Source organism: Anomaloglossus baeobatrachus, chromosome 3 (genome assembly GCF_048569485.1).
Source record: "Anomaloglossus baeobatrachus isolate aAnoBae1 chromosome 3, aAnoBae1.hap1, whole genome shotgun sequence".
In the NCBI taxonomy this organism is placed as follows: domain Eukaryota; kingdom Metazoa; phylum Chordata; class Amphibia; order Anura; family Aromobatidae; genus Anomaloglossus; species Anomaloglossus baeobatrachus.
In genome coordinates this window covers 392,655,894-392,668,454 of record NC_134355.1, presented here as the reverse complement: position 1 = coordinate 392,668,454, position 12,561 = coordinate 392,655,894, and the positions used below count along the sequence as shown (strand labels likewise).

At 40.1% G+C, this 12,561-nt stretch overlaps 1 protein-coding gene across 1 annotated transcript in view; it reads right to left on the bottom strand.

The window, feature by feature from the left end:
- COL9A1 (collagen type IX alpha 1 chain) overlaps positions 1 to 12,561 on the bottom strand; it is a 287,994-nt gene that overhangs the window by 129,137 nt on the left and 146,296 nt on the right. The window contains exons 13-17 of the mRNA XM_075338439.1: positions 10,700 to 10,723; positions 10,121 to 10,174; positions 6,435 to 6,488; positions 721 to 753; positions 574 to 630 (exon numbers count right to left, since the gene is read on the bottom strand). Coding sequence (XP_075194554.1) covers positions 574 to 630; positions 721 to 753; positions 6,435 to 6,488; positions 10,121 to 10,174; positions 10,700 to 10,723 — 222 coding nt within the window. The remainder of the gene's footprint in view (positions 1 to 573; positions 631 to 720; positions 754 to 6,434; positions 6,489 to 10,120; positions 10,175 to 10,699; positions 10,724 to 12,561) is intronic.

Below are 12,561 nucleotides of genomic sequence, written 5' to 3'. Positions count from 1 at the left end.
AGTATTATGGGCAGCCACGGGCAACAAAGCAAAATGACATTAGCCTAGTTTCTGTTGCTTCAGCAGTGTGTACAATGGTGCTTTGCAAGTTATTTCTTTTTGCAAACCACAAATTGAATCTGAAAATGTTCGAATTTGTGTGAAGCTGTGAATTTCAGGAAATTCCACCCAATCTCATTCCTCTACGGATGGATCCACTCATCTCTAACATAATACGGTCACTATTTTTTCTCATCCTCAAGGCTGGTATATTAACGCTAACCAGCAGTATTTGTGGAAGCAATTATTGAGGTGATGATGATTTCTACTATACAAATAATGAACAATCTGAATAAAACCTTCGGAGATGAGTTGGCTCCTCCATTTATATCTGCAACTACTTTTGTGTACTACATCTCCTTCCGATCCCAGAGTAATTATCTTGGTACATAATAGAAGAATACTGCTATATATTTACTATTAACAATTTGTCCATCTCTTGTGAAACTATTCTTCTGATTGCATATACATTCTCATAAGTCACTCATTTGTAACTTTAGAAATTGAGCAAACTATTCCAGAACATTACTTTACCTTCATTCCAGCCAAACCTGGATATCCTGGACGGCCTGGTGGGCATGAATTAGGGCACTGAAAATAAAATAACAATTCTGATAACTAACAAATTGAAAGCGATGAGAACACTGCGACAACTGTTAATGCTTTCCACACACAGCTCACCAGGGGATCGCCTTCAGGTAGAGCAACTGTCCCCTGTCAAAAACAAAAATAGACGTTATCTGTAGTCAGTCAGAAACACATCACATCGGAAAACACAAGGAAATCAATTGTAATTGAAATTCTGAAGAAAATAAAATGCCAGTAATGTACAACCACAGGTCTGTAAACCTTTTCTCTCCAACCATTGGGTAGCTCTACAGCATATTATAGCTTTGTGGATGTTCCCTTATTTAAAAAGAAAATGGAGCAAAATAATATTGATATAAAGTAAAACACGAATTGCCATTGATATGGTCCCTGCTGATATTCAGTTTGTTTACAATATGTTACGTTTACATAGTATAAAAAATGTTTTATAATTTCAGAAGTGAAAAATATTCCTATTTTATCACTCAGTCGAGCAACATCCTTGGAAGGGTCAGATGAAGCGTAAGTGAACATGTAATAGCTGTTGCCCAGTATTGCAACGTGTGACACCATGGATATGTATTTATTCTAAATAAGGAAGTATTATCTACATAGTTTGGTGAGTGACATATTTTCTTCTCCCTTTTTTATTATATTCACTTATTTTCCCAATATACCGCTGCTGTTTTTCCGTAGCCTTGGCAGTTTTATTGTATATTTTGATCATATGCGTTATTGCCTAGTGCTGATTTCTTTTATATGGCCATGCTTGCAGCATTGGCTATTTTGATGACAGACCAACCAAAATAAGAATTGTTTGGATATACTAAAAAAAATCCGACTAGAACACCTACACAAAGCTGAAACATATAGCCTGGACTGGAGAAGGCAGCTTTCAAACCCAAGACAGCCGGAGCAGGCCAAAATACTGGTGAACAGGAGCAGAAGACTAATTGAGTTTTACAAATCATTTGTCTGCGGTGATTGCCTCAAAATATTGGGCTAGGGATGCCATCATTTTTTAACTTACTTAACCATTATCAAGTACATTAACATTATTAAATGTGATTTTTAACCATGTTTAATTTTTTTTTCTTGTAGGTTTAAGATCTCTATTATTAAAATATAGTCCTTTTGAGAGTTGTGTATGAATAGTACCATATCTTTTTGGAGTAGGCTTGTGTACTCAAACAAACAGTATCCCGAAATAGGGCTTGTGCAAACCTATTTCAGGATACATAACTTTTGTCCCCTTGTGTAAGCTCTGGCTAATTAGGAGAATGAATATTCACCCTCCTCCCCCACAATCCCACAGACCGCTCTGAGTTCTGCACTGCACCCACACTCTGCCTGCTGTATCACTGGTACCTCCAGCCTGAGGATCACATTGCAATTTTTGGCGCTTCTTCTGCGCTGAGTGTGCATAGACATACATGCTGTCACTCTCAGATCAGGAGTGCCACCGATGATCACGGTGAGCAAACACATTGCTAATTACAAGAATTAAAATTCTACTTCCTCTCCCATAATTCCGCCCATTGCTAATATTCATGCATTGCACCCCTACTCTGCCTTCTATATTACCGATACTGCCAGCCTGAGGATTGCATCTCAATTGGTGTCTCTCCTGAGTTGAGTGTAACAGCTGCATAGACATACATGCTTTCACTCTCAGATCAGGAGTGCCACTGATTATTGTAGTGAGCAAGCGCATTGCTAATTAAGAGAATGAATATTCACCCTCTTTTCCCGTAATCCCGCCCACCTCTCTGAGTACTGCACCCGAACTCCGCCTGCTGTATTACTGGTATTGCCAGCCCGAGGATAGCATTGCAATCATCGGTGGTACTCCTGATTTGAAAGTGACAGCATGTATATCTATGTAGCTGTTACTCTCAGCTCAGGGGAGTCACCAAGAATTGTGATGTGATCCTGGTACTGTGATACAGTATAGCAGGCATTGAGTGTCAGTGCCATGCAGGACTTAGAGCGGGTGGGCAGGATTCTGGATGGGGAAGTGGGTGAATAATGCATTCATTTAATTAGCCGACATTCCTGATCTGAAAGTGACAGTGTGTATGTCTATGCAGCTGTAACTCTCAGCTCAGGAGAAATACCAAGGATTGTGGTGCCATCCTCTCACAATAATACAGCAGGCATATATAAGACACCCCCAAAAATAAGCCTTAGTGCATATTTCAAAGCAGAAAAGTATATAAGTCCCTGTCTTATTTTCTGGGAAATATTATCTGACATATAAATGATTGATATATACATATATACACCCATATCCTGTCCACCGCCATTAATTTCAGAATGGCAGCAGCTATAGGCATATAAGTGGTGACTAGGTATAGTAACGTAGCCATGCGCTATGCAATGAAACCACCTATTGCGCCACCTGGTGGAAAGCAACGGAGTTAGAATTTTTATCTTCAAAACGGAACAAGATAAAAAAAAACGTGAATTAAAAAATTGTAAGGCATCATCAATTCAATACGAATCAAAACCTTGCATACAGAAATGCTATGATATGAAACCCATGACCCCCCAAAACATTGAAAGCTGGTCACGCATATGGCTCTCATTTAACTTTGATGCTCAAAGTGGCCACCGTCAGCTGCAATGCACATCTAGACTGTGGGCAGCATACTGTATCTTGCTGCACGTTGTGCAATATGGTAGGTGACACGTTTGCACAAGCATCTGCGATGCATCGTTGTAGGTCCTGCAATGTTGGTGGAGGGGTCGCATACACCTGCTGTTTGATGTGACCTCACAGAAAGAAGTCCAATGGGGTCAGGTCAGGTGAGCGTGGAAGCCACTCCACGCAGCCACCAGACCCAATGACTTGTAAGAAGGTCTCCATGAGGTATCGCTTCACGCTCGCAGCCTTGTGAGTTTTACACATTCTAATCATAGCATTTCTGTATGCAACGTATCGATTCGTATTGAATTGATGATGCCCTACAACTTTGTAATTCACTTTTTTTCTCTATATCTTTCCGTTTTCGAGATAAAAATGCTAACTTGTTTTCGATCAGGTGGCGCAATAGGTGGTTTCATTGCATAGCGCATGGCAAGTTCACTATACCTAGACACCACTTCTATGCCTATAGCTGCTGCCGTTCTCAAGTTAATGGCGGTGGACAGGATATGGGTGGACACAATATATATAGATATATATATATATATATATATATATATATTACAGACCAAAAGTTTGGACACACCTTCTCATCTCTAGAACAACTATTAAAAGGAGATTTTGTGCAGCAGGCCTTAATGGTAATATAGCTGCTAGGAAACCACTGCTAAAGACAAAAGACAGGCAACAAGCAGAAGAGACTTGTTTGGGTATTGCTACCAGTATTGCTACCACAGCATCTTGCAGCGGCATGCGATTCCATCCGGTTTGCGTTTAGTTGGACCATCGTTTATTTTTCAACAGGACAATGACCTGACAATGACCGAAACACACCTCCAGGTTGTGTAAGGGCTATTTGACTAAAAAGGAGAGTAATGGGGTGCTACGCCAGATGACCTGGCCTGCACAGTCACCAGACCTGAACCCAATTGAGATGGTTTGGGGTGGGCTGGACCGCACAGTGAAGGCAAAAGGGCCAACAAGTGCTAAGCATCTCTGGGAACTCCTTCAAGACTGTTGGAAGACCATTTACGGTGACTACTTCTTGAAGCTCATCAAGAGAATGACAAGAGTGTGTGTGCAAAGCAGTAATCAAAGCAAAAGGTGGCTATTTTGAACAACGTAGAATATAAGACATATTTTCAGTTGTTTCACAATTTTTTAAGTATTTCATTCCACATGTTTTAATTCATAGTTTAGATGCCTTCAATGTGAATCTACAATTTTTAGAGTCATGAAAATAAAGAAAACTCTTTGAATGAGAAGGTGTATCCACTTTTGGTCTGTACTGTATGTATATATATGTATATATATATATATATATATATATATAAAATATATAATTATATATACATATTATATATACCTTTAAATTATTTATAAGTAATGATTTAGAACTACATATCATGTCTGCACTGAAAGAACTTTTAAAATCTACCATCGGACAATAGTTTCTACAAATTTCATTTTTCTAAGTGTAGAGTGGTGAAATTTGTTTTAAATCCACAGGTTATACAGATTATGCATGCAGAGTTTGCGGTTGATGTATGGTATAAATTGTGTCTTGCATGCTTGAAACTTGAAAGTGTCCTTTAGTATCTCGGATTAGGGATTATTGTTGTTATGAAGGGCTGCAACAATGATTAGGCAGGTGGTACATGTTAATGTAACATCCACATAATTGATGGGAACCAAACTTTCCCAGCAGAACATTCCCAAGTATCATGCTATCTCAGCTGGCTTGCCTTCTTAGAGTTTCTGCTTCTCTGTGTAGGCAACATACACAATCCTGTCTGTCCTCATGAGTTAAAAAAAATGAGTCCAACTTTTCCAATTGCTGCATGAGCTTATTGACCTTTTCAGCAATTTCTGCTAATAGCTTTTCTTCAGAATTGGACCAGCCTGGCTATCCTTCACTGCCCACATGAATCCATGAGCCTTGGGTGTCTATGATTCACTGGTGGCCTTTTCATGGACAACTTTTGGTAGGTTCCAACTATTACATACTGGAAAAACCCCACAAGATCTGCTGTTTTAGAGATGGTCAAAATTTGCTCTAACTAAAATGGCTCAGATCCATACATTAAAGGGGGCTTTACACGCTACAATATCGTTAATGATTTATCGTCGGGGTCACGTTGTTTGTGACGCACATCCGGCATCATTAACAATATCGCAGCGTGTGACCCTTATGTGCAACCTAAAACGATCGCAAAAGTGGCTAAAATCGTTTGCCGCGGAGAGGTCATCCTAAAACAAAAAATCGTTCTCTTCTAATTAGCCATTTTGTTCGTCGTTCCTGTGGCAGCACATATCACTATGTGTGACACCGCAGGAGCGAGGAACATCTCCTTACCTGCCTCCACCACCAATGCGGAAGGAAGGAGGTGGGCGGGATGTTTACGTCCCGCTCATCTCCGCCCCTCCGCTTCTATTGGATGGCTGCCGTGTGACATCGCTGTGATGCCGCACAACCCGCTCCCTTAGAAAGGAGGCGGATCGCTGGCCAGAGCGACGTCGCAGGACAGGTAAGTCCGTGTGACGGGGTAAGCGAGGTTGTGCGCGACTGGCAGCGATTTGCCCGTGTCGCACAACCGACGGGGGCGGGTACGATCGCTTGCGATCTTGCTAGCGAGATCGCAGCATGTAAAACCCGCTTAAGGCCACGTGCACATGTTGAGTATTTGGTGATTGTTTTTTCACCTCAGTATTTGTAGCCAAAACCGGGAGTAGAAGAATCAGAGGAAAAGTATAATAGAAATACGGGCACCACTTCTGTATTTATCACCCACTTCTGGTTTGGGCTGCAAAGACTGTGGTAAAATACTCAATGTGTTCACATGCAATACACAATTTTTCTGCTTCCAACACATCCACTCCAAGAAATGACTGTCATTTTCTGCTTCATATGTATACTTTGCAACTCTAGCAATATATTCAACTGTGTACAATATATTCCATTCACTTCCCTTGTCAGTGGTTTTAATGAGATGCCAAATCAGTTTGTATTTTGATAATGTAACTTCATATAGAGCATAACGTGATACATTGGAATGAAAGAAATCACACTGGAGCTCCAATTTGTAATATAAATATAATGATGCTGAATTGTTGGTTATCATCCAAATCACATTGTTTATAATGCTTACTGACTACTTACTGGTGGTCCTGGTGGCCCTGGTGGTCCTTGAGATCCTCTTCCACCAGCATCACCCTAAACAAAAGAAAAATAGTACAGTTTTAATAAAAGTTCTGTAATCAATTATTTGTAGCAGTGGATTGATAAAAGTTAAAGGATATTCCCATCTACAAAATCCTATCCCAATATGTAGTAGGTGTAATAATAAGAATATTAGCAAATACTTCCAATTAGAAATGTAGTTTAGTTATCTTGATAAGCTGTGTCTCTTACCCCATGCGCGGGGCATTGCAGTAGCTTAATGCCCTGCAGAAGGTAAGTGACATAGCTTTTCAGAAGAACTATACTACATTTGTAATTGGAGGTATTTGCTAATGACTCACTCCAGGGCTATGGGGTACTCGGTCCCGGGCAGTGTATTTACTGGGACAGTTCACTGGGTGGCTGTTGCCCAGTTCTGTGACCATGGGGGTCGCTTGATGGAGGTTATTTACAGGGGAATGATGAGAAAGTTTTTGTCGTGACGCGACCTGTGGTGCGTGGCCAGGTAGGGGGCCGCCACTGCAGGGTTCTTCTCCCCAGGGGTCGATATTGATTGCAGCCAAGATGGAGTCACTCCCCACAGGTGGAGTGGGTGTCTGTGGATGGTGGCCGGCTGGCTGGTAGTGGGCTGTGGGCGCCAAAGCGCGAGACGGTGTCGCCGGGAAATGATGGAGACGAGGCAAGAGCTCCGGTTCAGGTGTTTTACTCACTGGTTAGGAGATTGCCCGCGAGTGTCCTGGTTCACTGCTGGTAAGTCTCTGGTTATCCGGTGCAAGATCCAGGCGGCTACCGTTGTCAGTGTAAATGTCCTGTTTTGTCCAGCGACTGGCAGAAGGAACCTGGGCTGAGCTCCTGCTCACAAGCCCCAGGCTCTGCAGCAGAAAGATAAGCTGTGTCTCGTCCCACCAGCACTGGTGCTCTCCTGCACCCAGTATGGTCTCATGGGATGTCCCTCCAGGAAAAAGCCCTCTATGTGTCATGGATACCTCCTTTTATACCCCATGGGGCACCCACCCCCCAGTGGTTGTCCTGGTGACTGGGAAGTCCCAAACTACTGGATGGCTAACTCTCCCTGCCCACCCTAGTTCACCCCGCCTATGGGGAAGACACCTAACTGCATCTGTCATGTGTATTGGTGTGAGCACCGGCAAACCACCTGTCACTTACCCCAGATAGATACTGCTCCTTAATTCAGTTGCAGTACCCTGTAGTGACCAGAATCTCAGGGGCGCTACACTAATATTCTTATTATTACACCTACTACATATTGGTATAGAATCTTGGAGATGGGAATACCCCTTTAAACAAAATCTCATTCTAAAAGCTTTGTGTAAGGTTTAAGGAAGGGAAAGTGCTAATTATTTTGGGACTCACTCTTTTTTTATTATTTTTAAAAACAAAAACTACAGCGATGACAAGTCTTCCTTGAACATTCGCTTCATCAGTTGTTTATCAGCGGTCGTGTACAATGACGTAAAGTAAACCCACTATGCTTATTATTTATGCTTATTATTTAAGCTTAAAATATCAAGTTCGTCATGAACAGAAATGACTAATCAACCTTATTTTGATAAAACTTCTGCACTTAGAAACTTACTGTGCAATTTTCAGCCCACTATTATCCCATGTCGAATGAACGAGGGGATAAAAATTGCTTCTCTTGAGAAGATGAAAAATGCACATGTAATTTAAAAATCAAATCTGTCAAGATTTGGATTTATTGTAAAATATATTTGTATGTGTCACAAAAAAGCATTTTCATTTCAGCAACAATTTGAAATTTTGCTGGAGACAACGTCTAATTGTGCCCGGCTCAGAAGACAGAGTTTTAATTCTGCATTTTAATGGCCTACACCAATAAAGGAGATTCTATTCAGTAATGACAGCGACTGTCAATGAGCACGGCTGTGATTTCTAGTGTTTTCCTGCTATCTTATGGGGAAGTTGCAATTTGAAATGTTGCCTACTTGCAAAATAGTCAGTCTTTCTAGACACATTGATGTTCTTAGCCATGTTTAGTCTAAGTTTATATTGACCTATTTAATCAATAGCTCAATGCTGCATTGAAAATAACCTTTGTGGGCATTCAGGTTGTGCTTGTAATGTCAATAGGTTATATTTTCCAAGCAGACCACTTCATTAACAAGTGCATCAGCTCTGTCTTTTATTTTCCAACAATTACTCCCATGGCTATAGTATTTGTAGCTGAACCGTGATTGAATGCACTTGTTAAAGAGATGTGCATAGAGATAGACTTACAGCAGAGAAGTTAAGGAACATGTTACAATGTAACTCTCTTAGATTTTACCAATAATCTACCTTTTCGCTGCATGTTTTTACGTGACACAGTAGTTTTTATATTTTTTTAATGGTGACAGCAAACAATATCATTTTCATTAGCAACTCTGTGTCCTAAGTGTCCAGATGCAAAGCAATATCTCCATTTAGTGTACTGACAGGGATCCAATATAATGACATCTAGGGGGTGCCAAAGTTGCTAAGTCAATCTATAATATTGAGTTTATTCACCCGCAAAACATCTAATGGAGAGCATTTAGGGTTACAGAACAGAAATGTGTATAAACATGCTGACATTATGGCTCCTATGGCGAACATGGTGACGGGGATCTCCTGCAAAAAATACCATGGCATAGTGTGTTGTGAAAGTAAGTGATATAAAGATGGGGTATTATAGCACAAGAGGGGTCGTGATGATTGTTTGTTTTTAATGGATAAGGATGTACTATAAAATGGGCTTAAAATGAAGAGTAAGCATGCTACAAAAGTTTCTTCATGTGCTGCAAGACAAAGTAGGATATAATTTATACCAAAAAGAGATGGCTGATACTTAAAGGACATCTCCACTTATGAACCACTTCTTCCCCTCAGCCTCCAGAATTTGTAATCTACTCTACAAAATAACCTGCTGACTTCTGACTTGCTCAAGACAAACAGACTGCCAGGACAGTGATATGTCAGCTATTCATCCTATTATACTCAATGGAGAGGTGAAAGGGAACAAGAAATAAGAAGCAGAGTGAGAAAATGCGTAAAGAGAGCTACAGAAAAATTGTGCCAAGCTTTCCAACAAGTCTTTTATCTCACCCCAGAACTGTATGAAAACTACACTGCTTAGTACTGTTGTATAATTTATTCCATGCTGCATCTTTTATTTGGGTGCTAACTATTGAAAGAACAGAAATTCCTCTTTTATAGAGGCTACTAATGGCAGCTCAGAATTTTCTTCATGTTTTATTGGCCATCACAATGTATAATAAATCAACGTAAAATTGGCACATATTAATAACTGATCTACATTTCTACTTTAATTTCTGATATATATATATATATATATATATATATATATATATATATATATACTGTATATATTTTGAGTATATTTTATACATAGTGTATTGAAATGTATTAATTGGTCCTCACTTTTTTGAAAATAATATTACCACTGCTGAGGATCCAACACATTTAGTTGCATAGTTACATGGTTGAAAAAAAGTCCTAGGTCCATCAAGTTCAACCTTTCGCCACCAATTATACATTTTTGTCAATAAATTATCAATAACCCACAATGTTGTGTGTACTGAGGAAATCATCCAGCCCTTTTGTTTGAGAAAAATATGATCACATATATATGTGGAGGTTCTTACCACTGGACCACCCCGACCTAACTCTCCCGGAAGTCCAGGTGGACCAGGTACTCCCTGCAATGAGAATTAGACGCATAACCACATGATCTTGCTAGCTATCAATACATTACATCTACTTTTATTAGTGAAATCAAAGTAAACCTTTCCAACAATTGTTCAGTATGAACTGCTGCCTGAAAATTGGGAACAAATGGCTAAAATAGGCTTAGTGTCTATTTATTTTAGCAAAACAATTGCGCAATGAATTTACAGCCAACAAAATGCCTCATTTTAAAGTAAGGAATAGTATACCTTCATGCTACATGACAGATTATTACTGCTCTTGAACTTTGAGTAAAACCCATTCTCGCGTAATACCATGCAGCAGAGAATCACATACATTATCATCTACATGAAAGCAGCAACAGAGCGTTGATGATGTATATGCAGTCTGCTAAATGTACAAAGGTAACAGGATTTCCATTCAATATACAATCTTTTAATAAAGTATTCGTATCTACAGACTACATTACTTAGTGTTCTGCAGTATTTTATTTATGACACTGTTTCTTGAAACAAATTCCGAATCAATATACTTGCCCGTGGCCCTGAAACTCCTCCGCCCTGGAATAAAGAACAAAAAAACAGTATTACATTGTATGTGGATTTGTAAAATAAAGGCAATGCAATCGCAAAATGTTCAATAATTCATGCATAATCCTTAGTTTAAGAAAGGCATTGTATGATGGTAATGTGTGGAAACATGTTTGTATGAAATATGCAGTTTTATGGATGATGTGTCACGAATAGTTACCCATTGTACTCCTTGTATACAATAGCGTAATCTATTATCTATTTACATATATATACTGTGTATATATATATATATATATATCTATATATATCTATATATATATATAAAAATGGGTTGCCTACATATGCCATCATAGAATATGCCAAAAAGGACATTTTTTTGCTTACACCAGTTTTTGGTGGGAAGATTGATATGGTCAGTTTATGTGCTGCAAACTTTCTGCGTGCGTAAACCCAATATGGTTCACTACTGTTGTGTGGCCAAGACTCTTTGTATAGTTTACTGTACACCTTTATTGGTGAGAACATGGTTGACTTACAATTAGATATGAGCGAACCCATCGAAATTCGGTTCAGTGGGTTCAGCTGGACTTCAGATAAAGTTTGGTTTGGGACCCAGACATGAGCTGAACCCTAAAGGAAGTCACTAATTGGGCAGTTGGGGGTCTCCACCCACATACAGCTAGCCATAAACAAATCATTTACGGGGGCAGGTGGGCTGGGTTTTTTCATTTTTTTTATTTGGTTCAAACTACATTTGATCATGCTGTTGTTACTGCCAGAGAGAGCCGATCAAACACTGCAAATAGCTCACACTGGGCTGAGCACCGAGCGTACCCGAGCACAGCTATGCTCACTTGAGTGGTTTGCATATGTAAAGCCCCCAAACTCTGAACCTCAACTCTGTTTTTTGTATAGTCTGTGTTCAGTATGAATACCAAACCCCAGGTTCATTCATCTCTACTTATAATGTGTGTGAATGTGTGTGAATTAAAAGGGATTTCTGTCTAGCACCATATGACTAATGCAAGCAATAGCTGGCCACAGACGTCAATAATGACAACATGCCACTGCTGCAATCAATTGGTTATTGCAATAAGATAGCTACACATACTGTGGAGAAGATGTGTTAAAGCTCACTTACTTATGCTGATCTTAAAGAGGCTGTCCCCTACTTTTACATTGATGGTCTATCCTTAGGATAGGTCATCAATGTCTGATTGGCCGAGGTCTGACACCCGCCATCCTTGCCGATCAGCTGTTCTTGACCCCAGTGGCGGCAGTAGGCAGCCGGAAATGCTCGGTTCTGAAGCTGCTCCGTCTTCTGATAGTGGACACGGCCAGGTACTGCACATGCGCCTCCCATTCAGGGCAATAGGAGGCATGTGTGCGCTACCCAACTGCGGCCGCTATCAGAAGACGGAGCAGCTCCGGAACTGAGCATTTCCAACTGCCTACTGCCACCACCGGGACCGAGAACAGCTGTTTGGCGGGGGTGCCGGGTGTCGGGCCCCGGCTGATCAGATATTGATGACCTATCCTAAGGATACGATATCAATGTAGAAGTAGTCAACAACCCCTTTTAATAGAAAGCATTCTGGAAAACACATGTTAATAAATGAGACCCGTGGCATGCTGTGCATACAAAAAAAATATACTGAACAAAAATATAAATCCAACACTTTTATTTTTACTCTCATTTTTCAGGAGCTGAACTCAAAGATGTAAAACTTTTTCTATATATACAAAAGGCCTTTTTCTGTCAAATATTGTTCTGAAATTTGTTTAAACCTGTGCGAGTGCTTCTCCTTTGCCTAAATCATCCATCCACCTCCCAGGTGTGGCATAAAAAGATGCTGATTAGACAG